Here is a 25,734-nt window from a genome sequence, read left to right as displayed (position 1 = left end):
ATTATTATTTTTATATAATGGGCTGACACTTGTCCTCTTCTCTTTTGTTGATTTTGTCATTAAAAATCGGTTCCACTTAGTGAAAATAATAAAATATCTTTTGTGTTTTGCCTTTGGAGTACATTACATTACATTACATGTTACTTGTAAGTCGCTTTTATCCAAAGCGACTTACATACTCAATACTGTGGACAATCCCCACAGGAGCAATTTGGGGTGAAGTGTCTCAGGGACACAACGACATGCTGACTGCAGTGGGGTTTGAACCTGTGCTCCCCTGATCCGAACACCAACGCACAACCCACTGCACCACACGCCTCCCTATGGAGAAATATTAGATTTTGTTCAATATTTGTATTATTTTGTTGACAACAACAATAACCCAAAAGCAATAAGTAAGATTTTTTTTTTTATATAACTTAACGGTGGGGTAGGTAATTTTGGAGAAACCATCTCGAGTGCGCTGGAATTTGAAAATACACAGCCGGAGAAAATCTGCCACTTCCTTACAGAGCCCCTCCAACACACACGAACGCACACATGACCAATGAGGGCACGAGATAAGTTTGTGCACAGATGGAAGGCTGACAGGCAGGTAGGCCATCCAGTTATTTTAGCCGGGCCGGCTCAAATGATTGGTCGTGCTTTTTACAGTACTACGGCTTCCACAGATGACATTTTTTTATGGATTTTTTGTCAAAGCACTTAAGATATTCATTGCTATCGGGATGTTAAGAGCATTCCATGGAATATAACAAGTGATGAGAATATTTGTATTATTATTCTTATCGTTGTAATTATGAAAAAGGTTATTGTTAATATTAATAGAAACATTATCTTGCTAGACAGTGGTGTCGACAGAAGTTTAACATAAAGCCTATTTTATATATATTTTAACAATCTTATTTACACTTTACTGACTACTTTCAAAGTCAACTTTATTGTCAATCTTCCAGTTCGTGTGTACAAAGAGACCGAAATACCGTTTCCCACAATCCCGAATATAAAAACCAATGTATATAAAAATATAAAAACATGTGTGCAAATATGTATGTATATATACACAGTCAAAGACACATTTTTACATGTGCACACATTAAGACCTAAAAAAAACACAACAATGAATATATACAAAATAACAGTCACTTCAATATTTTGAGAATGTGCATTAGTGCACGATTGTCCATAGCACTAATGCACATTCTATGGACAATCTACTTTGCTTATTGTTTACTTATTTATGGTCTTCTATACAATAATTGTGTTCTAATGTTTTGTAAGGACTATAAGGATAGGATATTTACTGATACAAACACAGCTACAACATTTATGTTATTTTAAGTCTTAAAAGTCAGTCTTTTAGTCAGAGCGGAGCACGACTCCTGACTTTTCCCTGTGTTTTTTTTAAAATATCTGTTGTAATTTATTGTCTTTTATTGTGATTATAGAAATGTGTTTTTATGTGATTGTAGTTATTACATGTACAGCACTTTGGCCCGACCAAAAATCGCTTTTAAATGTGCTTTATAAATAAACCTTGATTTGATTTGATTTGATTTGATTTAAAAAAATATGCATTTGTCCCTGCTGGATAAAAGTGTATTGGGAATTTGAACCATTACATGAGGATAGGCTGGAGGATAGAGATGTGAACCCAACAGGGACCTCTGGTGGACGGATCAGCTGTTCACATGCGGGGAAACAATCAGCTTCCTGATGAATTTCAGCTGCTCACACAGGAAGGCAAACAGCAGTTGAACTGAAACTGTGAAGCACTAAGACTAGTTTAACAGACAAAGTAATAAAATGCCTGAAAAGAACAGTATTAGCTTTAAAAGAGTGCTGCTCATATTTCTGCTGATATTTGGGGTGTTTTGGAAGCAGTGTGACTCCCAGGTAGGACTAACATGAGACGTTGTTTTGTGTTCATACTTTAAAATAGTTTAATTCATTGTTTGTTTTGCTTTCTTGTGTTTGCAGGTGATGAGAGAAGAAGCCAACAAGCCTCCAGGTGACACTCGACCAAAAGGTATTTGTCATGTGATTTGAATGGGAATGTGTGGCTTTTTACTTGTCTGTGCATTTGAAAATCAGCAGGTAAACTAATCTGTGAACACAGATCTACACGTTTTTTCCGATTATCTAACGATTATCTAAATTTCGGAATTTCCTTCCATGTTAGCCGTAAATCTTCAAATCAAATCTATATTGACATCTCTTTCTATATTTGTTACTTGATTTAAAATAATCTGAAAACCATGTTGGAAATATAAGAAAATGGCAGCTTTTTAACTAAAATATGGCGTTTTCTTTTTTTATTAATGCATTAAACTAAACAGCATTTTTAAACTACTATTCTGTAGGCAGCCTATCATTTACACATTTTAGATACTTATTTTCTTAGGTCACATTTTTCTGGTGTTTTACATAATACACTTAAGTACAAATCATCCTATGTATATGTATTTACTCGTGTTTATTGGAATTGCACTTGATATTGAGTTAATCGAAAAGTAATGCAAAGTATTCAGGTAACATTACTTGTTTTGTTATACTCTGATTAGATTAAACATTTTTCGGTAACTAGTAATTGTAACTGAATACATTTTTAAAGTTACCCTCCCAACCCTGATTAATAGATAGTAATTAGCTCAACAATGACTTCACTGCACTTTGGGATGACTTTTAGTAACGAAAGGTGCTTTACAAATCAAATGTATTATTATTATTGCTAGTGTTGTGTGAACTGATAATAAGTACTGTCTCAAGAAAAAAAGTGCAGAAGGAAACATCCATTAAACTCAGTGTGCTGCTCTGTGATGCTAGCTCAAGCAGATACTTGGCATCTCATCTTGGGTGCAAGTTCATCAATGTTTGGGGTCAGGCTCTGAGCTGAGGAGACCCTCAGGATGGAGTGAAGGTGTGTGTGCAATATACCGGCGGGCCAGATCGAATAGTAATTAGAAATTATCCTGCGGGCCAAAATTAAATCCACCAAGGGCCTGATTTGGCCCCCGGGCCTTAAGTTTGACACATGTGATCTAAAGTAACAGACAGAGAATCAGCACTTTTGAAACAGGGCTGAAACAGAGGGGATTATGGGATGCTGCAATGATCTGTTTGGTGTTTGGAGCCAATCACTTCAGAGACATGTTCTGTATATATCTGAGACCTATAATATATTGTTTAAAAAGAGTATATTAGGGGACCTTTAAACCCACAGTTGTTCTGTTTCCCCTCAGAAGGTCGTGGAGGAGACGGCGGCGCCTTCTTCGCCCTGCGGAGCTGCCACCAGCTGCTGCAGGGCGACTCCGGGTACTTCTACTCCCCGGACTACATGTGCTCCAACCCCCCCCTGTGGTGCAACTGGACCATCCAGGTGGCCCCTGCCAAGAGGATCGAGCTGCACCTGGAGGACCTGACCCCCGACGACGCCTGCCACCTCAAAGACGACCAGGTGCACGTGGACGAGCCCGCGGGACATTTTGGGGGCACCAACGTCCTGCAGAAGTGCTGGAAAGAGGCCAAATACACGTCCTCCTCCAACACTCTGTACGTGGTGCTGCTGATCGGGGGTTGGCCCAACCCGCCCTACAGGGGCTTCTACGGACGATACCAGGTGTCATGTTTTTTTGTTTGAAGACCAAGAGTTAGTCTAAAGAAGACCAGGAAGCTTCTCGAAAAGTTTAACAGTATTTATTAAGGCAATAGTATAGTAGGTTGACAAGGGAACACAGCTGTGGTTCCTAAATCCAATGCACGGGTCCACAGTCCACTTTAAGCAGTTAGCTGTCTGCAGTTGCAAGAATGAAAGCGAACGTTTCTCTCTATAACGTCGTATTTATATTGTAGTTAGTCTTCTTCCATTGGCTGATGTCGACGGAGGCGGGTCTTCTTCTGTAGTCCTCTGATGACGTAGCATGGCACATCTCTTATGATATTTTATTATACAATTCTTGTGATGTTTGTTGGTCATTAAACACATAGTAATAGTAGTAATGCAGCGTAGATGAGTGAGAGTTGGAGACGGTGCATTTAGTATGTAAAAAGCACTGCTACAGTAAATGATGTCCCTTAAAGTTCCGCCACAATATATTGATTATTCCTCCCACAGGCCTTCGGACCCCCCGTGGTTTACAACCCTCAGGAGGGACTACCAGAAACAAACATGGGGTCACAAACTCTTCCTTCTGAACTCTTGGAGTTAAATGAATTTCTAGATCCAAGTCCTGAACTCATGTATGACTATAACAATCAGCCTTCAGAGATGACGGCCGAGAATGAGGATGGTGCGGACACTGAGGTGGGAATCAAACCTTCAACTGTAATGCCTGGCTCTACCAAATTGGTTATATCCACACTATTAGAGTGGTGCAGGGGTGATGGAATTTGTAATATTGCAGAAAATAGGCTTGGACATGTTAACATTATCTATCTAACCAAATCAACCCACAGATACAAATGATTAACTTAAACCTATCTTTCCTTCAGGTGGCTGAAAATCACCGTCCATCGTTGGAGAGCGACAGCCAAGCCGCTCCCACAGTGGAATCATCCACTCAGGTAACGTCTCGATGGGGCAGAGAAGCCTCTCAAACCCCTTCAGACCCGTCAGATTCATCCGTCCCTCCACAGCAGGAGGGGGAGGGTCAGAACCAGGTGGAGGAGGGTCAGAACCAGGTGGAGGAGGGTCAGAACCAGGTGGAGGAGGGTCAGAACCAGGTGGAGGAGGGTCAGAACCAGGTGGAGGAGGGTCAGAAGCAGGTGGAGGAGGGTCAGAACCAGCAGCTCAAACCCACTGAAGTCATCCCGACAGCTGCTGTGGAGGAAGCTTCGGCACATCCAGAGGAAGCTACTGCTGCAGAGAAGGAGAAGTCTGCAGACAATAAGAGCAGGAAGGAGGTCATCGAGGCCTCGGATCAACTTCCTGTCTCCTCTGAGGAACCAGAACCAGAGGAGACTCATCCTCATCCCAACATGGTGGAGCCGCTGTCAGACCAGAGAGCGCACCGTGAGTCCATCTGTGTTTTCATTCAGAACAACTTACTCTACGCTGAAATGCATTTCATTTGAACCATTATTTTCTCAATGTTTAGATTGATGAACATTTTGGGAGCATTTAGTAGTTAGGGTTGGATTAGATAAATGCTTCTGTATAATGCATCGACTCTTTACAATTCTAGATGTGTTAGTGAGATATATTTTACTTTACTTTTAATACTTTGTTACGTGTCTATAGGCCCTTATTCTCAAGCTTAAGTGTCTGGGGAAAATAATGCAAATGGTAACATTTGAAACTACCTGAACCACCGATGTATTTGATATGCATCACAATGTTATACACATCTAGTTATATAATTTAGACATATGTTTCAAGGCCATTGCCTGAAAAGCACTGTTCTAGACCATATAAACAAAGTGACATGTTTAGCAATGATTTTAAAAAGTCACAGGAGACATAATGCTGTTTGTGTCTCTCTCTTGTAGCCCGCATCAGAAATCACTCTGACATTTCACATCTTCCTGGCGGTGAGTATTGGACACATAATGCACATCTTCAAAATGTGTTTATTTTCTGTTAATATTTCACAGGATACAAACATCACATGCAGGAGGCTGACGCTGTGTTTTGGGGCGTTGACAGATTACCTTTTTGAAGTGGCTGTGGAAGTGAACTTCAGTCCAAATGTGGAGGAGAGCTGGGACAACCTGGCCATGTCCCTGCTGTTCTCTGTGGAGGCTTTGGTGAGTTGGTGACAACAAAGCAACACAATTTAAAGAGGTCATAATATGCTTTTGGGGTTTTCCCTTTCCTGTAGTGTGTTTTAGTGCAACGGCTAAAATCCCTGTGTTCCCATCGTCCCCATTACATCACTCGCGCTTCTGTTGCACTCCAACACATTGTACGTGATAGGCTAAGGGGCGGGACATCTCTAAGCGGTTGACCAATCACAACAGAGCCGGCCAGCTAACCAATCAGAGCAGACTGGGCTCTGGTTTCAGACAGAGGGTGAAAAGAGGTGCTGCAGCACAGGCAGTAAGAGAACAATAAAGAGCTTTTTGAACATTAAAGGAGACATGTCACAGAAGAGACACTACATACTGATATACACCTGAACATCAGCAGGAGAGGACTCTTTAAAGTAGAGGCACTGCATACTGATATACACCTGAACATCAGCAGGAGAGGACTCTTTAAAGTAGAGGCACTGCATACTGATATACACCTGAACATCAGCAGGAGAGGACTCTTTAAAGTAGAGACACTACATACTGATATACACCTGAACATCAGCAGGAGAGGACTCTTTAAAGTAGAGACACTACATACTGATATACACCTGAACATCAGCAGGAGAGGACTCTTTAAAGTAGAGACACTACATACTGATATACACCTGAACATCAGCAGGAGAGGACTCTTTAAAGTAGAGGCACTGCATACTGATATACACCTGAACATCAGCAGGAGAGAACTCTTTAAAGGAGAGACACTACATACTGATATACACCTGAACATCAGCAGGAGAGGACTCTTTAAAGTAGAGACACTACATACTGATATACACCTGAACATCAGCTGGAGAGGACTCTTTAAAGTAGAGACACTACATACTGATATACACCTGAACATCAGCAGGAGAGGACTCTTTAAAGTAGAGACACTACATACTGATATACACCTGAACATCAGCAGGAGAGGACTCTTTAAAGTAGAGACACTACATACTGATATACACCTGAACATCAGCAGGAGAGGACTCTTTAAAGTAGAGACACTACATACTGATATACACCTGAACATCAGCAGGAGAGGACTCTTTAAAGTAGAGACACTACATACTGATATACACCTGAACATCAGCAGGAGAGGACTCTTTAAAGTAGAGACACAACATACTGATATACACCTGAACATCAGCAGGAGAGGACTCTTTAAAGTAGAGACACTAAATACTGATATACACCTGAACATCAGCAGGAGAGGACTCTTTAAAGTAGAGACACTACATACTGATATACACCTGAACATCAGCAGGAGAGGACTCTTTAAAGTAGAGACACTACATACTGATATACACCTGAACATCAGCAGGAGAGGACTCTTTAAAGTAGAGGCACTGCATACTGATATACACCTGAACATCAGCAGGAGAGAACTCTTTAAAGGAGAGACACTACATACTGATATACACCTGAACATCAGCAGGAGAGGACTCTTTAAAGTAGAGACACTACATACTGATATACACCTGAACATCAGCTGGAGAGGACTCTTTAAAGTAGAGACACTACATACTGATATACACCTGAACATCAGCAGGAGAGGACTCTTTAAAGTAGAGACACTACATACTGATATACACCTGAACATCAGCAGGAGAGGACTCTTTAAAGTAGAGACACTACATACTGATATACACCTGAACATCAGCAGGAGAGGACTCTTTAAAGTAGAGACACTACATACTGATATACACCTGAACATCAGCAGGAGAGGACTCTTTAAAGTAGAGACACTACATACTGATATACACCTGAACATCAGCAGGAGAGGGACTCTTTAAAGTAGAGACACAACATACTGATATACACCTGAACATCAGCAGGAGAGGACTCTTTAAAGTAGAGACACTAAATACTGATATACACCTGAACATCAGCAGGAGAGGACTCTTTAAAGTAGAGACACTACATACTGATATACACCTGAACATCAGCAGGAGAGGACTCTTTAAAGTAGAGACACTACATACTGATATACACCTGGGGCCTCATTTATAACGCCTTGCGTAGGATTGACGTAGGAAGGTTGCTTACGTAGTACAAAGCACAAAAATAGGTACATACATTTTCCGCCATTTTCCGATTCACAAAACGTTGCGTACCGGCGAGGGAAGTGCGTACGGCACTTCCTACGCCTGTTTCCCTTGATAAATCACAATCGACTCGTAACGCCCATATTTGCCTATACATAGTCAAAGAAACGCCCATTCATTCATTCATTTTTGACTGACTGCATGAAGAAGATCGCAGGAAATAAGACATCTCACACCGTGTCAGATTTTGGTTATTGTGGGGAGGTCGAGATAAATCATATTGTTTGGTGGATGCAGTTTGAACCAGAGTAGCAGCATGGAGGTCGGATCGTCACCAAAATAAATAATAAGTGGTCCGAAAAAAGTTAATGACAAAAAAAATACACATAACCTTCCTCAGGCAGTGTGTTTGTCCCGGGGACAGGAGACACCCCCTTGATGAGAAACTGTAAGAAATGATCGGGGAATCCCTCCGGAGTGTAGTCATGACGACTGGATCTGAATTATTTTTGTTATATTTGGTGGTTTGTGTTCCAGCTGTCGATCAGCAACTATATATCCATAATCCACCAGTTAAAGGAAATACAACTAATGTGTTGTGTTATATTAGCTGTACAATTTACCACATATGGTGTTCTTAGTTTCCATACCTCCTGTGTTTTACGAGCGACTTATCAAGTCTTGGCAAACGGCATAAAACACGATTAAACGTGATAGTATATAAAACCATGCTCGTATCTACAACCTATAGAAATGGAAAACGGCGTCAGTTTAGACGTAATTCTGTCCTCCTGCTTACCGCATCATTTATGAGAAAACATTTCATAACATTAACACAACATATTCGAGGTGGTTTTAAATAGCATATCCGTATTTATTTATTTCTCCAAGTTATGTTTTTGTGTGCACGGAGGAGTCTCAAACAGGCGTTTGTTTAATCATTTAAAGATTGGCTTTAATCAATGTTTGAAAATGAATTCTTCATATTTGATAAATGAGAGGTAACATTTTATTTATGGTATTATTTCTACATATTTCTCTCCATTCTTCCTTCTGCCAACGGTGTCGCAGTTTCTCGTCTCTCCCGTGTGTGTGCTTAGTGCGTACGCATGGGTTAGAGTTTGCGTGGAGGACCGCACATTTTCCCGTCAAGTTAGTATTTTATAAATCGCAAACATTGCGTAGAAACTGGCGTACGCCATTTTTTGAGTGTATATCCCTTTATAAATGAGGCCCCTGAACAGCAGCAGAATATGGCCCCTTTAAGGTTGCTTCATTTACCATGCATGTAGAGTTTATGTTGTTAAAAAGAAGCAGGTGCATGTGTTACCTGAAGTTGTTGTGTTCCTGTAGATCAGTAAGCAGCTGGAGACTCTGCATACGCCGCTGTCCATGTCGTCTGAAAGACTTAAAAGGTTGGTGAACAAACACTAACGGTACAATCTGCAGGTTTGTGTTTAAAAATACTTAAACCGAGAGGGTACACATGTTTAACCTGTGGAGGCAGACGAAAAAAGCAAATGAAAGTCAGGTGACTTTGCCTCGTTTCGTTTACTTCTCCTTTTACTAAAGACGTCATGAGAGATGCAAGAAAAGAGAAAGCAAGGAAACATGTTTTTGTGAAGCAAGGCTCCCTTTCTGCCTTTTTTTTAAAGCATGAATGTTTTGGTTATTCTATCCAACATGAGCTCAGAAAACCTACCTGTTTTCAGCTTTGAATATTCATTTTTCAGGCTTTTCAAATACCTTGTATTGTTGAAGAAGTAAACAAGCATTTTGCCACCTTGTTACCTTCACTTGCATCTTAGATCCTCTCACTAAAGACATGAAGAGAAGTGCAAAGAGTGATCAATCAAGGAAACGTGATTTTGTGAAATGACTCTTAAAGGTCCCCTATTATACTGTTTTTCATCAATATATTACAGGTCTCAGATATATATATATATACAGAACCTGTCTCTGAAGTGTTTGGCACCAAACAGATCATTGCAGCATCCCATAATCCCCTCTGTTTCAGCCCTGTTTCAAAAGTGCTCATTCTGTTTCAGCCCTGTTTCAAAAGTGCCCCTCCCCACGCCCCTCTGAGAGATATTTGGTTAAAAAGAACACAATGGTGCTCTAGGAGGAGATTCAGGTGATAAGGTGTGTGTGGGGGGGGGGGGTACCTTGGTTGCTGATTGGCTAATGGTTACACAAGCCAAAACATCGTTATGACATCATAAAGTGGCCAAAATCTGATCAGCTTATTTTCAGACAGGTTTTTATAGAAATGGATCAGGACAAAAAGAGAGAGAATCTTTTCTCCTGAAACCTTCAGAGTCTCTTTACACAGAGGGGACACATGGTGATGTAGAAGAGACATGAAGAAGAGGGGACACATGTTGATGTAGAAGAGACATGAAGAAGAGGGGACACATGTTGATGTAGAAGAGACATGAACAAGTGGATTTTGCCTGATAGGTGACCTTTAAGTGGTTGTTATTATTTTACATTACAGCTCAAACAATCTCAACTCTTGGTGCACTCAATAGCTGATGTACCTGTTGACCTGTGAGCTCAGATCTGATCTCAGAGATGCTCCTGGTTGTTTGCAGGCTGAGTGCTGGAGCGCTGTTCATCGTGTGGCTGCAGCTGGATCAGGGTCCTGGAGGTCTGCAGGTCCACAGGACGCTGCACTCCGCCCTGCAGGGACTCATCTCAACACACGTGGGCGTCAGAGGAAACGGCAGGAAGGCTGTCATCCTCTCCGTGTCCACTGCAGGTACAGCTGGGCTTCAGTTTGACACAGAGTGGGAAAGTTACTTTAATTTAAACTGCTGACTTTAATTACATGACATTTCATTTGGCTGATGCTTTTATCCAAAGCATCAAGATTCAAACTGCGTACAAATAAAGGGCAAATATATTCACTTCAAGCAAGACATACTGTTGTAAGTGCTGGTGAATTAGTTTCAAGGCCTAAATAAAATTCTGTTAATTTTTGGGGGTTTATTTTTGTAGAACTTTTTTAAATGTGTTTACATAAGAAATGTAACTGTTGTATGTGTTTTATTTTAATTAATATGAAAGCAGAATTTTATTTTGCTCATTTTGAACTACCATTTTTTTCCTTATAGACTAATCGGCAAATTTTTCTCCATTTAATCTGTCAACTTTTTCGGTTTGTAAACTATAAATAATTGTTTTTTAAATGGGAAAGAAAACATTTATTCGGCTGATAATGTATATGGCGGGTGTCAGATGTGTAATTAAAAAATGATTTGAGTAAATGTATTTGTGGCAGGATCCTAATACCAGCTGTGGAAGGTAACTACAGTAACAGAAGAATGGACGTGCACCACCTTAGGAGGAAGTTACACATCTCAGTAAAGGCTGCTAACATTAATAAATGTGTATGTGTGTTTCAGATGTGGACGAGTGTGTGTCGCAGCTGGTGCGCTGTGACCTTAACGCAGTCTGTGAGAACCGGTTCGGATCGTACTCGTGTCGCTGCAGGTCAGGCTTCCAGGACGAGTCCCGCCTCGGGTCGGCAGGAACTGTGTGTGTGAATCAGAACGCTGCAGGTGAGCTGGACTCTCTCACACACACTGATTTAATTAAGATGAACTCAGTTAAAGAGTCCAGAAGCAGGGAGGGATACTGATCCGACCCACAAGGAAGAGACACCACAAAGAAACATTGAAAGACTACACAGAGATATCAGACAAATAGAGTCAAAATGACTATGAATAAGAGGGAAATAACCACACAGACAAACACAGTATGGGCAAAACAAGCACAGACAAAAAATACCCACCAAACGACCACAAAAACGACGATGGAGAGAAATCGAGACAAACACCCGTTGACTACAATTACTCATGACACCTCTACAAAGATGCACTTAACAACTTCAATGGCACAAAAGAAACACAAAACAACTGCTAAGACATACAAAACGACCAAAACCAGACACAAATTGACCCTAAAGAGACTCACAACGACTACAAAACGACACTAAAGAACGACAAAGTCTTTGTGTGTAGCTCCCATGTGGGACAGTTGGTAGTGGGTCCCTGTGCATGTCTATGTTAGAATAGATAGAATTGGAGGATGAAACCCTCTTTAATTGTCACACATGCATGCACACAGCACACACAGTGAAAGTTGACCTGCTTTTAACCAGCGATGGCAAAAGTACACGCATCCTTTACTCAAGTAGAAGTACAGATACTCGTGTTTAAAAATACTCTGGTAGAAGTACTGACTAAACTTTTTACTCAAGTAAAAGTATGGGCTTCAAAAAGTACCCCTAACTTTGTGTCCTTGGGCGAGACACTTCACCCTAATTTGCTGTATTCACTGTTGCATGTCTTATGTGTAATATGTGATGTGAAGTGCTTTGAGCATTCGGAAAAGTGCTCTAATAAATGTAAGGAAACGCAGATTAAGACTAAAGTAACAAGCCTGTTTTGAAAATGTAGAAAGTACAGGTATTTGTGTTAATGTAAAAGTAAAGAAAATGTCCGGTGCCTTGCTCAAGGGCACCACGGCAGGGCCCTGGAGGTGAACTGGGACCTCTCCAAGTAGCAGTCCACAGTCCATATTTAGGTCTGTTCGGGGACTTGAACCGGCGACCCTACGGCTCACAGTCCCTACTGACTGAGCCTCTGCATGTCTATGTTCAGAGCCCTCTGTCTTCTTGTCCAGATGTGATGGTCCCCTGACTTCCTGTTGTCTCTTCAGGCTGCAGCTCGTCCTCAGAGTCTCGAGGCGTCTACGTTCTCTTCTTCCTGCTGAGCTCGGTGCTGCTGCTGCTGCTGGGGGCCGGCGGGCTGCTGTACCTCCGCCACCACAGGGGGGCCTTCCTGCTGCGGGGCCACGCCGACCACAACAACAACAACAACACCAACAACACCACCACCCACTACTATCATGCTGACTCTGAGCTGCCCCCCCCACCCCCTCCTGCCCGGGGCTTCAGGGACGTCCCGCTGCAGCGCTTCAGCTCCCTGCTGCCGGGGGGGCAGGGAGGGAAGATGTGAGCAACAGAGTATCTTTAAAAACATTTAGTTTATTTTGTTTGATTTCAGTTTCATCTGATGCTGTTCACTGTCTGAATTAAAGCACGACAAAACAGCTTGTGTTTTCTGTCTCTGCTTTTACGCACGTTTTATTTTACTTTTTTAAATGGGCCGCCAAAAAACATTCATGGCAAGGCTTACATAACGGCACCTGTTGTACACTGACTTTTGATACTAACGTGTACAAATGTGCATTTATCCTTCAAGGATGTAAGGAAATATAAGCTGTAAACTCTTTGGATCGTTACAAAATAATCTTTATTTATGTAGGACTTTCTTATACAAGGAATGCAGCACTATAAAGGAAAGAGTAACATAGAATATAAACAAAAACAGGCATAACTATATGTAAAATACGATTAAAATGTAAACGACTAGATAATAGAAAAAATGTATCCTATACTGAATAGAATACATGGATGCATAACATAAGATGGAAAAATTAAACTCATATTTGCAGCATGCACATAGAATAAACCTTGCAGCAGCATCAAAAAGTCTACTCTCATATCTTTATTTTACGTCAATGGTGGACATGTAAGACTTAAACTCAGTTTTATAAACTCAGTGCACTCTTTAGCTGAGTTTCAGCCGGCTCCTGCAGCACTGTGAGCATCCTGCAGGGACTGAGTGAGTCCAGAGCGCTTTAATAGGTTTACAGCAGCTAATCCAGGGCGGTGGGCCGTCACATGGGGAGTCTGCTGACCTCAGCCTGCTTTATTACAGGGTGACTGTTCCTTCAGCCCACAACAAGGCTTCTCTTCAGCGGATGTGCTATACACAGAATTTCAATAAATGTAATCCGAGTTGGGAAGTAGTGGAGTACAAATACTTTGTTACTGTACTTAAGTAAATGTTTCTGGTATCAGTACTTTACTCCATTACTTATTTTTCTGACTACTTTTTAATTTACCTTATTACATTTTGAACACAAATACCTGAACTTTCTACTTCTGACATGTTGAACACAAATACCTGAACTTTCTACTTCTTACATTTCGAACACAAATACCTGTACTTTCTACTTCTTACATGTTGAACACAAATACCTGTACTTTCTACTTCTTACATTTTGAACACAAATACCTGTACTTTCTACTTCTTACATTTTGAACCCAAATACCTGTACTTTCTACTTCTTACATTTTGAACACAAATACCTGTACTTTCTACTTCTTACATTTTGAACACAAATACCTGTACTTTCTACTTCTTACATTTTGAACACAAATACCTGTACTTTCTACTTACATTTTGAACACAAATACCTGTACTTTCTACTTCTTACATTTTGAACTCAAATACCTGTACTTTCTACTTCTTACATTTTGAACACAAATACCTGTACTTTCTACTTCTTACATGTTGAACACAAATACCTGTACTTTCTACTTCTTACATTTTGAACACAAATACCTGTACTTTCTACTTCTACATTTTGAACACAAATACCTGTACTTTCTACTTCTTACATGTTGAACACAAATACCTGTACTTTCTACTTCTTACATGTTGAACACAAATACCTGTACTTTCTACTTCTTACATGTTGAACACAAATACCTGTACTTTCTACTTCTTACATTTTGAACACAAATACCTGTACTTTCTACTTCTACATTTTGAACACAAATACCTGTACTTTCTACTTCTTACATGTTGAACACAAATACCTGTACTTTCTACTTCTACATTTTGAACACAAATACCTGTACTTTCTACTTCTTACATGTTGAACACAAATACCTGTACTTTCTACTTCTTACATGTTGAACACAAATACCTGTACTTTCTACTTCTCACATTTTCCAAACAGGCTGGTTCCTTTAGTTTGAATGTGTGTCTGGTGGCGTGATCATTATTATTTAGAGTCATTGCGTGCCTATTGATTTGAACACGATCCGTGTATCCATCATTTCCTGGTCTTCTCTAAAGAAGAGGGACCAATGAAAACGTTGTCATGTTGCCGTTGTTCAGCATGGAAACATTCATTAGCTAACAATGACATTATTGTTCTATTAATATAAAGGGAGGTCAGGTACTCTTTAAAACAGCTGCTAGTTATGGGTACTTTTTACTGAAGTACATTTCAAAGGCTCTTTACTTTTACTTGAGTAAAGAAGTTTAGTGAGTACTTCTACTTTCACCAGAGTATTTTTAAACATGAGTATCTGTACTTCTACTTGAGTAAAGGATGTGTGTACTTTTGCCATATCTGAATGTAAAACAAAAGCTCGGGGGGCAAGTATGAACCATCTGAAGTGTCATAACGAATTGTCAAATTGTGATGCTAAATTAAAAAGGGATAGAGTGATGCAGGGATGACATTTTTCTGAAGGCCAACCAGGAAGTTAGCATCACAAGGGCGCCCTCAACAAAAAGCCATAAGGGTTCTTCCATTAGACTTTGGATTATTGAAGAATATCAAGGTAGCCGACGGGTGCAAACACGCTACAACGACCCAAAACACATCCAGAGGAATCGGTTTCAAAACAGTGTAAATATAAAAACACAAATGTGCAACAACACATGCAAACGAAGAAACATCTTCACCAACTTGACTAAACATACTAAAAGCACTGCATTAACAAAATGCTGCAAGAACAAAACGCTGCATGAAGCTCAGAACACAACGGAAACCAGGGGACCAGGTTCAAGGTTAGTTTATTTGTGTAGCACATTTTAAGACCAAGGCAACTTCAAAGTGCTTCACATAGGCATTTAACCAATAATGATTAGCACACAGCTGGGACCGCAGCACTTGATGATGTTGGGGGGGTTCTTCATTTGCACGTGTTTTGGCACATTTGTGTTTTTAACTTTTTATATTTGCATCATTTTTTAAGCTGCAGCACATTTTTCCTGATGGAAGAGTTTTGGGCCGTTGTACCACGTTTGCACCTGTAGTCGTCTCATTTAGATACCCACTGACACATAGAAGCTTAGACATTTATCAGTGGGGTAATTACATATTTTATGCCGAAGAACAAAACGGTTTACATGTGTCAAACTTTATAACTCCTATACATTTACACAGATTCACTTCAGGTTCATGTTATGAATAGTTTCACTTTTTAGCCTCTTTAAGCTCAATCAATCAATGTTTATTTATATAGCCCAATATCACAAATGTAACATTTGTCTCAGTGGACATCACAGTTTGTACAGAATATCAGTATGCCTCTGTCCTTAGACCCTCACATCGTACAAGGAAACACTTCTAGAGAAAAACCCACAGTTTAAAGGGGAACATGGGAGAAACCTCAGGGAGAGCAACAGAGGAGGGATCCCTCTCCCAGGACGGACAGACGTGCAATAGATGCCGTGTGTAAATTGAAAAGAGAATAAATTTACAACATAGGTAGTCCAAATGTTTGGAAATGCATGTGTCTATAATAAGAAGATGAATCCAAGAGGATGTCAACAATCCTGTGGGAGCCATCAGGGAAGTAGTATGATGAGTCAGGCAGGACCGCAGAGACAGGTTCAGCCACGACTCGAAATCCAGGACACAGGATCCAGGACTCAGGATCCAGGACCACAGCAACAGGCACAGCCACGATCCAGGGCTCAGGATGCAGGATCCAGGACTCAGGATGCAGGACTCAGGATCCAGGACTCAGGATCCAGGACCACAGCAACAGGAACAGCCACGACTCAGGATCCAGGGCTCGTGATCCAGGACTCAGGACCACAGCAACAGGATCAGCCACGACTCAGGATCCCGGCGTAGATAGACACCAAAAAGAGATTTGGGGAAGCTGGGTTATTAGGAACATGAGAGTACACAGGTACAGACAGAGAGAAGGAAGAAGTAAGGTGTCCCCCGACAGTCTAAGCCTATAGCAGCAAAACTAGGGGCTGAATCTAATCAGCCCTAACTATAAGCTTTATCAAAAAGGAAGGTCTTAAGCGCACTCTCAAAAACGGATAGGCTGTCTGCCGCCCGAACACAAACTGGAAGCTGATTCCAAAAAGTGGTGCTTGATAAGAAAAGGCTCTGGCTCCCATTGTACTTTTAGAGACTCGAGGAACAACCAACAACCCTGCGTTCTTGGAACGCAATGCCCTAGTAGGACAGTAGGTATAATGAGTTATTTAATTATTTGCCCATTAAGGGCTTTGTAGGCCAGAAGAAGACTTTTAAATTCTATCCTGTGTTCTATAGGGAGCCAGTGTAAGGCAGCCAGAACAGGAGTAATGTGGTCCCTTTTACGAACTGGTTAGTACACGTGCTGCAGCATTTTTGAATCAGCTGAAGCGACTTAGCTGACTTTTTGGTACACCCTGATAATAAAGAGTTACAATAATCCAGCCTTGAAGTAACAAATGCATAGATTCGTTTTGAGGCAAGATATGCCTGATTTTTGCAATGTTACGTAGATGAAAGAAGGCGGTCCTAGAGATTGATTTTATGTGGGCGTTAAAGGATAAATCCTGATCAAATATAACACCAAGATTCCTTACAGTCTCACTGGAGGCCAAATGAATGCCATCCATAGTTAGTATATCTTTAGATAATTTGTTTCGTAGATTCTTTGGAGAACTTCAGTTTTGGCCGTGTTTAACATCCAAAAAAGTAAGGTCGTCCACGTTTTTAAGTCCTTGAGGCAGTCTTGAATTTTATTTAGATAATTGGTTTCATCAGGCTTGATTGATAAATATAGTTGAGTATCATCCGCATAACAATGAAAATGTACAGAATGATTCCTTATAATATTGCCTAACGGAAGCATATATAATGTGAACAAAATAGGTCCAAGTACTGAGCCCTGTGGCACTCCATGGCTCACTTTGGTTTGCATGGAAGATTCATCGTTGACACACACAAACTGAAACCGTTCAGATAGATAGGACCTAAACCAGCCTAAAGCAGTTCCCTTTATGCCAACTAAGTGCTCTAGTCTTTTCAAGAGGATATCATGGTCGATAGTATCAAATGCAGCACTGATATCGGGCAAGACAAGAATAGAGACGAGTCCTTTGTCTGAGGCTATTAGAAGGTCATTTGTGACTTTAACAAGAGCTGTCTCTGTGCTATGATGTGTTCTAAAGCCAGACTGAAAATCTTCAAATAAATCATTGTCTTTTAAGTAATCACACAACTGTTTTGCGACTGCTTTCTCAAGAATTCTTGAGAGGAACGGAAGATTAGAAATAGGTCTATAGTTGGCTAAAACCTCTGGATCGAGGTTGTGCTTTTTAAGAAGAGGTTTTATCACTGCCCCTTTAATGATTGTGGAACATAGCCTGATAATAAGGACATATTCATAATATTTAATAAAGAAGTGTTAATTAATGGAAAACGTCCTTTAACAGCTTAGTTGGAATCGGGTCTAAGATACACGTTGATGGTTTAGAAGAGAGAATCATTGAATTTAATTGTTCAAGGTTTATGGTTGAAAAGCATTCTAATTTACTCTCTTGTGTAATATTAGAACTTACGTTTCCGGGAGCTGTTGATAACACTATACTGGTCAAAGGCAAGAGGTCATTAATTTGGTTTCTAAGAGTAACAATTTTATCATTAAAAAAGCACATCAAATCATTACTACTGAGTGCTATGGGAATAGAAGGCTGAATAGAGCTGTGGCTCTCTGTCAGCCTGGCTACAGTGCTGAAAATAAATCTTGCATTATTCTTATTCTCATCTATTAATGAAGAGTAGTAAGCTGCTCTCGCTTTACGCAGTGCTTTCTTATATTCATTGAGAGTAATATGCCAAGTTAAATGAGATTCTTCAAGTTTAGTGGAACGCCATATCCTTTCAAGTTGTCTCGACTTTTGCTTTATTTTGTGGGTTTCGGCATTATGCCATAGAGCTAGTCTATGTTGTTTTATTTTCTTCTTTTTCAAAGGAGAAACAGAGTCTAATTTTATTCCCAGCGCATCTGTAGCACTATCAACAACAAGATCAATTTGGGGTGGTGTACATTTTGTATAAGTTTCCTCCCTTACATATAGACATGCTATCGAGTTAAGTATTGATGGAATCTCTTCCTTACATTTGGCTATAGCACTAACAGATAGATTTCTGCTGCAGGAGCTTTTGACTAATGGTTTGTAGTCTAGTAACAGTACTTCAAAAGTTACTAAGAAATGGTCGGATAAAGCAGGATTATGCGGTTCGACTAATAGTTGCTCAATTTCAATACCATAAGTCAGAACAAGGTCGAGAGTGTGATTATAACAGTGGGTTGGTTTATTTACACTTTGACAGAAACCAATAGAATCTAATATATAGTTAAATGCAACAGTAAGGCAATTTTTATCGTCGTCAACATGAATATTAAAGTCACCTACGATAATTACTTTATCTGTTTTAAGGACCAAAGTTGATAAAAACTCAGAGAATTCTGATAAGAATTCTGAATAAGGACCTGGTGCACGGTACACTGTAACAAATAAGATTGGCTGCAAAGTTTTCCAGGTCGGATGCGTAAGACTAAAAACAAGGGTATAATTAAATGTTAAGCTCCTAGTTTTGGTTACGCTGCACATTTTCTGTATAAACTATAAACACACATTGTCTTTTATATGCAGGCTTGTGTATGTGCTGTACTGAATGAGTGTAACTGCAGAAGACAACGACATTCAGCTAGTTTGAAAAGCTGCAGGTGTGGCCATCTTCTGTTATAGCACCAATACAAATCCCCACATTTATGAGAAAAAAAAAACCCTGAATGTTTTTGTTTTGATCCTACTTTGTATTTTAGCACCAGGTATTATAACAGAATCAGGGAATGTATCTTAAAATGCTTAAATTGTAAGCCAAAAAAATGATGAGTTGACATTTTCCTGCTGGTTCTCCTCAGCTTCATATCTTCAGTGAATCAGCAGCGAGAGTCTCTGACGCTCCTCTTATCGGGTCCAGCAGCTCCTCCACCAACCTGTGGGCCAATCACACTTCACACAGCTCCGCTAATAGAAAAATAAATTGCCGGGGAGCCAATTCCAACACGGTGTGCCACCAGAAGAAAACCAGAGCCTGATTCCTCTGATATAATGAACCCGTAACACTCGGATCAAGTTATTAAACACTGATGGGATTACTGACCAGATGCAAGGTCAGTGTTCCTCTGCTGTATGTCAGCACAGGCCAAATATAACACACACACACACACACACACGCACACGCACACGCACACGCACACGCACACGCACACGCACGCACGCACGCACGCACGCACGCACACACACACACACACACACACACACACACACACACACATACCGCTCAGTTTACTGTGAAATAAAAAAAGTGATCGGCACAGCATAATTACAGAACATTTCTCTTAAAAGCAACAACTTTGATGTTGTGCAATTATCATTTATCCAACTTATCAATTTAATAAAAACCGCTAGGTTGAATCCTGTCTTGAAGGGCCTCTATTCTAATCACTTTCAGGTTCATATTTGTATTTAATGTCTCTACTGGGACATGTCTCCATGCTTTAATGTTCAAAAAGCTCTTTCTCATACTGCCTGTGCTGCAGCACCTCTTTACACCCTCTGTCTGAAACCAGAGCACAGTCTGCTCTGATTGGTTAGCTGGTCGGCTCTGTTGTGATTGGTCAACCGCTTAGAGATGTCCCGCCCCTTAGCCTATCACGTACAATGTGTTGGAGCGCTAGCCAATAGAAACACAAGTGTTACATAATGATGTAGTGATATAGAAGTAAACAAAGGAGTCCAATGGAGGCATTTCAGGCAGGGAACACAGGGATTTTAGCCTTTGCAGACCATTTACATGCACAAAAACCTATATAACACACTACAGGGAAGGGAGAACCCCAAAAATCATAATAGGATATGGATATTTATAGGGCCTTCAATATCTGAGGTCTCTTATAGTCAGTGGATAGATATATGTGGCCACCCGCTGTGCCTGTGATGTTGGATTATAGTTCATTTGAAAATATATGTGGCTGTTTGGTGGATATGTGTAAACCTGAGGCCACCCACCCTGCTGCGGCTCAGAGGATCATTAGGCTCTGAGGACCACCGCTCGTCCTCTCTGAGAGTTCATGTGGCTCTGGTTTTCTGTCACTGTGGTCCACACACACTGCCTGGTGGCCTCAGACTGCACAGAGAGCAACGCTCAGCTGATGGAAACACAAAGGGATCTGAAGGACTTCAAACCCGAGGTGGGACCAAGTCATTAATGTGAAAGTTAGTCTTTGCACTCAAGTACCAAGTCTGGACGAGACCATTTTGTTTCAGCCCAGCTCAAAGGCTGCAGACGAGTATACAAGTATTAAGAGGAATGTATATTTACTGCATAACTCGAAGCACAACAGGATGCTGTTGGATGATTTTCAGGTTCATATTTGTATCTCGTGCCTCTACTGGGACATAGTATGGGCATTTTGGTATAGTGTAGGTCCTCAAACATGTGATTAATTTCAGAAAATAATAATTATACCTTAAAGAATTAATACAATTCCAGATGGGATATTTTGACGATGACGTTGTTCGGACCCAAATAACATATTCAACCATATTCTGCTTAGCTTGTTCTTATTGTATTTTCTTTGGTATTCAGTGTTTTCATCTATTTAAATGTATGGTGAATTATGTTGTTTTAAAATACATAAATAACCTTGAATTGCCTGCAGAAACATGGTGTTAAAATACCTATTGTAAAATATCTCCTTTTAGAGACAACTGGAACATGTTTCAGTAACATAAAGCCACAATAGCTTTCGCTCAAACCTCAGCACGATGCAGGGAACATAAAGCCCATTTTGCACAGTAGTGTTTCTACTCTTCACCACATAAAGCATGTCACCCGGAGCAACATAAGACTCAAAGATGTTGCCAAAAGTATTTCAGGCAGAGCTGCTGTGAGCAGGATCCTCCAACAGGGGGCAGTGTGCAGCCTCTGCTCCCTCCTCAGGATTTAATCATTCGTCAGGCATTATAAGAGAAGCATTTATAGTCATATCCCTGTAATAAAGGAGGTGTCTCTTTTGTCCTTTTTCATTCAACACATTGTCACAACCCACAGCCTTAATCCTGCAAACTGACGGGCAGTTGCATCCTGGGAAAAGAGCCGCATGCCATTGTTTGAGTGAGTCAAATCTGTTAAGCCCTAATTCTTTTGTGGGCATTTGCATACTCGGAAGTATTCTTTTACTGAAGGGCCAAATCCTCCTTGTGTGTGATGCGAGGCATTTTAGTATCATTTGTGAAGTATCTACATGCACTATTAGCGCCGCATAATACCCACATATAATACCGAGGCATAATCTGGAAGATAAGGAGGGTTTTTCTAAAGTGTAGCATTACGTCGAGATGAAGCACCGCAATTTCAAGCAGATTCAAACGGGCTCAAATGTCATCAGAAATGTCAAGTGGCTCTGCAGTGGCAGGATACCGAGATGCCTTTTTCCTTTCTTATCGTTTCCATCACCCGCCTGATTCCTCATATGTACGTCCCAGTTGAAAGGCCCGACTCGGCTCAGCCCGCTGCGGTGTAATGGGTCTGGTTCTGTAATAAAGACAGGAACCTCGGGCCTCTGTTTCCTCTTTCTTCCTGCTTCTTTTCGTCCACCTCTTTCCATTTCTTACCACACTCTCCTCTGATTATAGCAGGATGGCTTTCCCACTTCCAACAGAGTTTCTCTGGATCGCTGATAAACTGTTTGTTATCTGTCTCAGAGCTTGGTCACTGCCTCTGCAGGCCTTTTCTCCGCCGCTCTCTGGAGTCCCTTCTGCACAAGCTCTGATAAGATTGTTGGGTTGAGATGGCAAATGGAGAATCGAGGGGTGAAGCAAAAACTGTGACAAACCTTTAGCTCTCCAAAATGTACCAAACACATCTTATTACATTGAGTTTTATTATCCGATGTTGAACAATAAGTGAAGAAATCTACATCACAGTTTAAGTCTAACAATCAGAAATGATTACAAACCACTGTGACATTTTCTACGACAAACTTACAGTAGGTAAAAGACTGTCATCACCAGGAAAATGACATCTTTGGTTGCTTGCTTAAAAGCTAAATACCCTTAATTCCTGTCATGGTCTGGCTCTTGGCCATGACAAAAGAATGGAAAAGGACACGAGGTACGGGTGAAGTAAGTGTTTTTATTCAAACTAAATACTGTAAACCAAACCAAAGGAAAGCTACCCATATGAAGTGTGTATGTCAGTAGTGTCAGTAGTGTAGGTGTGGATGATTGAGCATAATGTTGTGTGTCAAAACCAAAGACAATGCCAAACAAATGACACAAACAGGTAGCTGCTCTCAGGAAGGAGGTCTGCCAGCAAAGAGAGGAGCGTGACCAGGGGTGTTTCTCAATGTCGAGGACGCTTGCTTGGTAGCACATGTCCCTCCGAGTCACTTGCTTCAGAAGCGAGGCAAGAATCCTTCCTAGCGTCGGAAAAAGAAGAATTGTGGAACAGGCTAACAGGTGTGCATCATATGAGAGGCCCCGCCTTAAATGGAGCGTGATTTCCGCCAAAGATTTGGAAATTGGTCCGTGCGCAAAGCATTGTGGGGATTTTAAGACCGCGGTTATGTTTTGTTTTTTCTAACCTTGTGATTGTGCAATGTTGTAACACTGATGAAAGAAATGGTTGCAGAGAAGGTCAAGGTGCACAAATGGACGTCTGACTTTAACATAAGAGACCTTAGAAGACGTCTTGTTAACTATGAGGGTCTTTACTACAACATATATGCTGAGGCTATTCACGGTCTCCACAGGATGAACCATAACATTATCATAATTATTCTTAGATTTTTAAAGCTTCATGGCACAAAAACGATGTTGGATCATCTAACAGTGCCAAAACAACCAAGTCTCAGGGCACTTTTTTGTTGTTATAGTCACAAAATGTAATCTTTTGATTTGTTTACACCAGGGGTGTCAAACTCAATTTCATCGCGGGCCACATCAGCATTATGGTTGCACTCAAAGGGCCGGTTGTAACTTTAAGACTATATAAACATACATATATAAATATTTAATATATCTAAAATAATGTATTATATTACTTTATTGCCTCTGCATTGGATTATTATCGGATAGGATAAAAACTTCATAAATAACTACGTCTGAAAGAAGACGTCAAGGGCAAATGAGTGCAAGTCTCTTCAGTGAGAATGTCACAAAATTATTTAAAAAAGCCAAATTATGAAAAAAAAGTCAAAATCAAAACAAAAAAGTAACAATTTAAAAGAAATTCTGAGAAAAAGGCATATTTTGAAGAAAAAAAGTCAAATTCTGAGAAAAAGTCAAATTTAAGATGCATTGTGGGACATGTAGTTTATGGACATTGTGCTTCTGTAAATCAGCATGTAACCGTATAATAAACATATTACATTCTTTCAGAGCTCTTGCGGGCCACATGAAATGAAGTCGCGGGCTGGAATTGGCCCCCGGGCCTTGAGTTTGAGACCCCTGGTTTACACCAACACCACGATTTCCCCCCTTTTTGACCCACCTTTTTCTTGTAACTGTCCAAAACCAAAATCCAACAACATAGTGATTGATGGATACCAGAGTTCAATATGGGGAGGAGCTTGTAATCAACTAGAAATGTTAGTTTGAGAACATTATGAGGAGTCATTTTTGGTGCCACTGTTCTCCTTTTTTTTCATGTCAACCTAGTTAGTTTGAAGCACACTGTAGCCATTACTTACAATTAATATAAAAAACGTAGTACTGAACAAGTTGAAAAGTAAAGACAAACGAGCAGACGATAAGACACGTTGTGAACAAACCCCCAAGTTAGCCACAACTTATTCGTAAGACAAAGCAGTGAAATGATCCCCCAAACTGTCTGTTGTGAGATTCGCTAACGCTACACAATATGAGCTAAGCTGTAATAAACTGGAATTATCCTGCAGGATTTAAAGGCAGCCTTTATCTGTCTTTCATGTAGAGCTCATGTACAGTTTTTATGCAGCTCGGATCTCCATTCAGAGTCTTTGTAGTGAAGGATGTTTCTCCATGTTGCACCATCACTTTCCTCTCCCCCAATGTCACACAGTTAGCGAGAGATATTTGCAGCCGCTCTGCATCTGTTCTCCGGCTGCTGTTTGTCTGTTTGTTTTGTTCTTCCCTCCTGTGTGTTTAAGCGTCAATTTCTGCCGGCGAGGGACACATGAAAAGAGCCATGGCACGAACAGAAAACAAGCCCTCAGAGACAAGGAGGAGGAGGAGGATGAAATGACAACACGAGGAAGGAAACAAGGCACGGGAATAAGCTGCGATTAAACCGAAAAACAATCAAACTGTAGAGATGAGAAGAAGAAGAGAGGGGAAAAAACAGACACACACAACAATGAAGGCAAATAAAACAGACAAACAGGGGATGCAGTGTGTGTGAGAAGACCCTGGTGAGGGCAAATTACTCCGAGTGCCAGTTCTGGATGCCTGGCATCAAAAGGGAAGCAGAAGAGTTTAGCTGGAACCGTTTTTCTGTCTAAATGACACCGTTGGATGTCACTGTATGAGGCAGAAACTGGGAGCAGAGTTGTTAAACACGATATCCAACAACACATATTGTATTTTCACATTAGGGGTGAGAATGGATGAATGTGAAAAACAGTATGCATACGTCAAAAGTTTTCACATTTTTCGTGCTTTAACTTGAGACAGATGTAATTTCAAGATGTAGCCTATGTACATGAACCCACAAAAACCACACTGTGTCTCAACTGTCATACTTCCCTGTGTGCATTTGGACCGTGTATTGTTGTCTCAAACTGCAAAAGGCTGCAGTGACCTCACAGGAAGTGACGATTGCTTACGTTAGCTCGTTAGCTAGATAGCTTCTTTGTTATCAGTCGCGGTAGTACATCTTTACAGACTGCTCAATTAACCAAATTATATCAACA

The 25,734-nt window shown here is 40.6% G+C and overlaps 1 protein-coding gene across 1 annotated transcript; it reads left to right on the top strand.

The window, feature by feature from the left end:
- Positions 1-1,672: 1,672 nt before the first annotated feature.
- Positions 1,673-12,925, top strand: zgc:66455 (uncharacterized protein LOC393502 homolog). Its single transcript, XM_034129725.1, has 11 exons — positions 1,673-1,896; positions 1,981-2,029; positions 3,243-3,619; positions 4,115-4,303; positions 4,492-5,011; positions 5,488-5,529; positions 5,645-5,745; positions 9,174-9,235; positions 10,415-10,581; positions 11,228-11,383; positions 12,546-12,925. The coding sequence occupies exons 1-11, from the start codon at positions 1,807-1,809 to the stop codon at positions 12,842-12,844; spliced, it is 2,052 nt and encodes a 683-aa protein (XP_033985616.1). The 5' UTR covers positions 1,673-1,806; the 3' UTR covers positions 12,845-12,925.
- Positions 12,926-25,734: the final 12,809 nt, after the last annotated feature.

This window comes from Trematomus bernacchii, unplaced genomic scaffold, assembly GCF_902827165.1.
Source record: "Trematomus bernacchii unplaced genomic scaffold, fTreBer1.1, whole genome shotgun sequence".
NCBI lineage: Eukaryota > Metazoa > Chordata > Actinopteri > Perciformes > Nototheniidae > Trematomus > Trematomus bernacchii.
The sequence above is the reverse complement of the archived record's forward strand: the minus strand, read 5'-3'. Positions and strand labels throughout refer to the sequence as shown.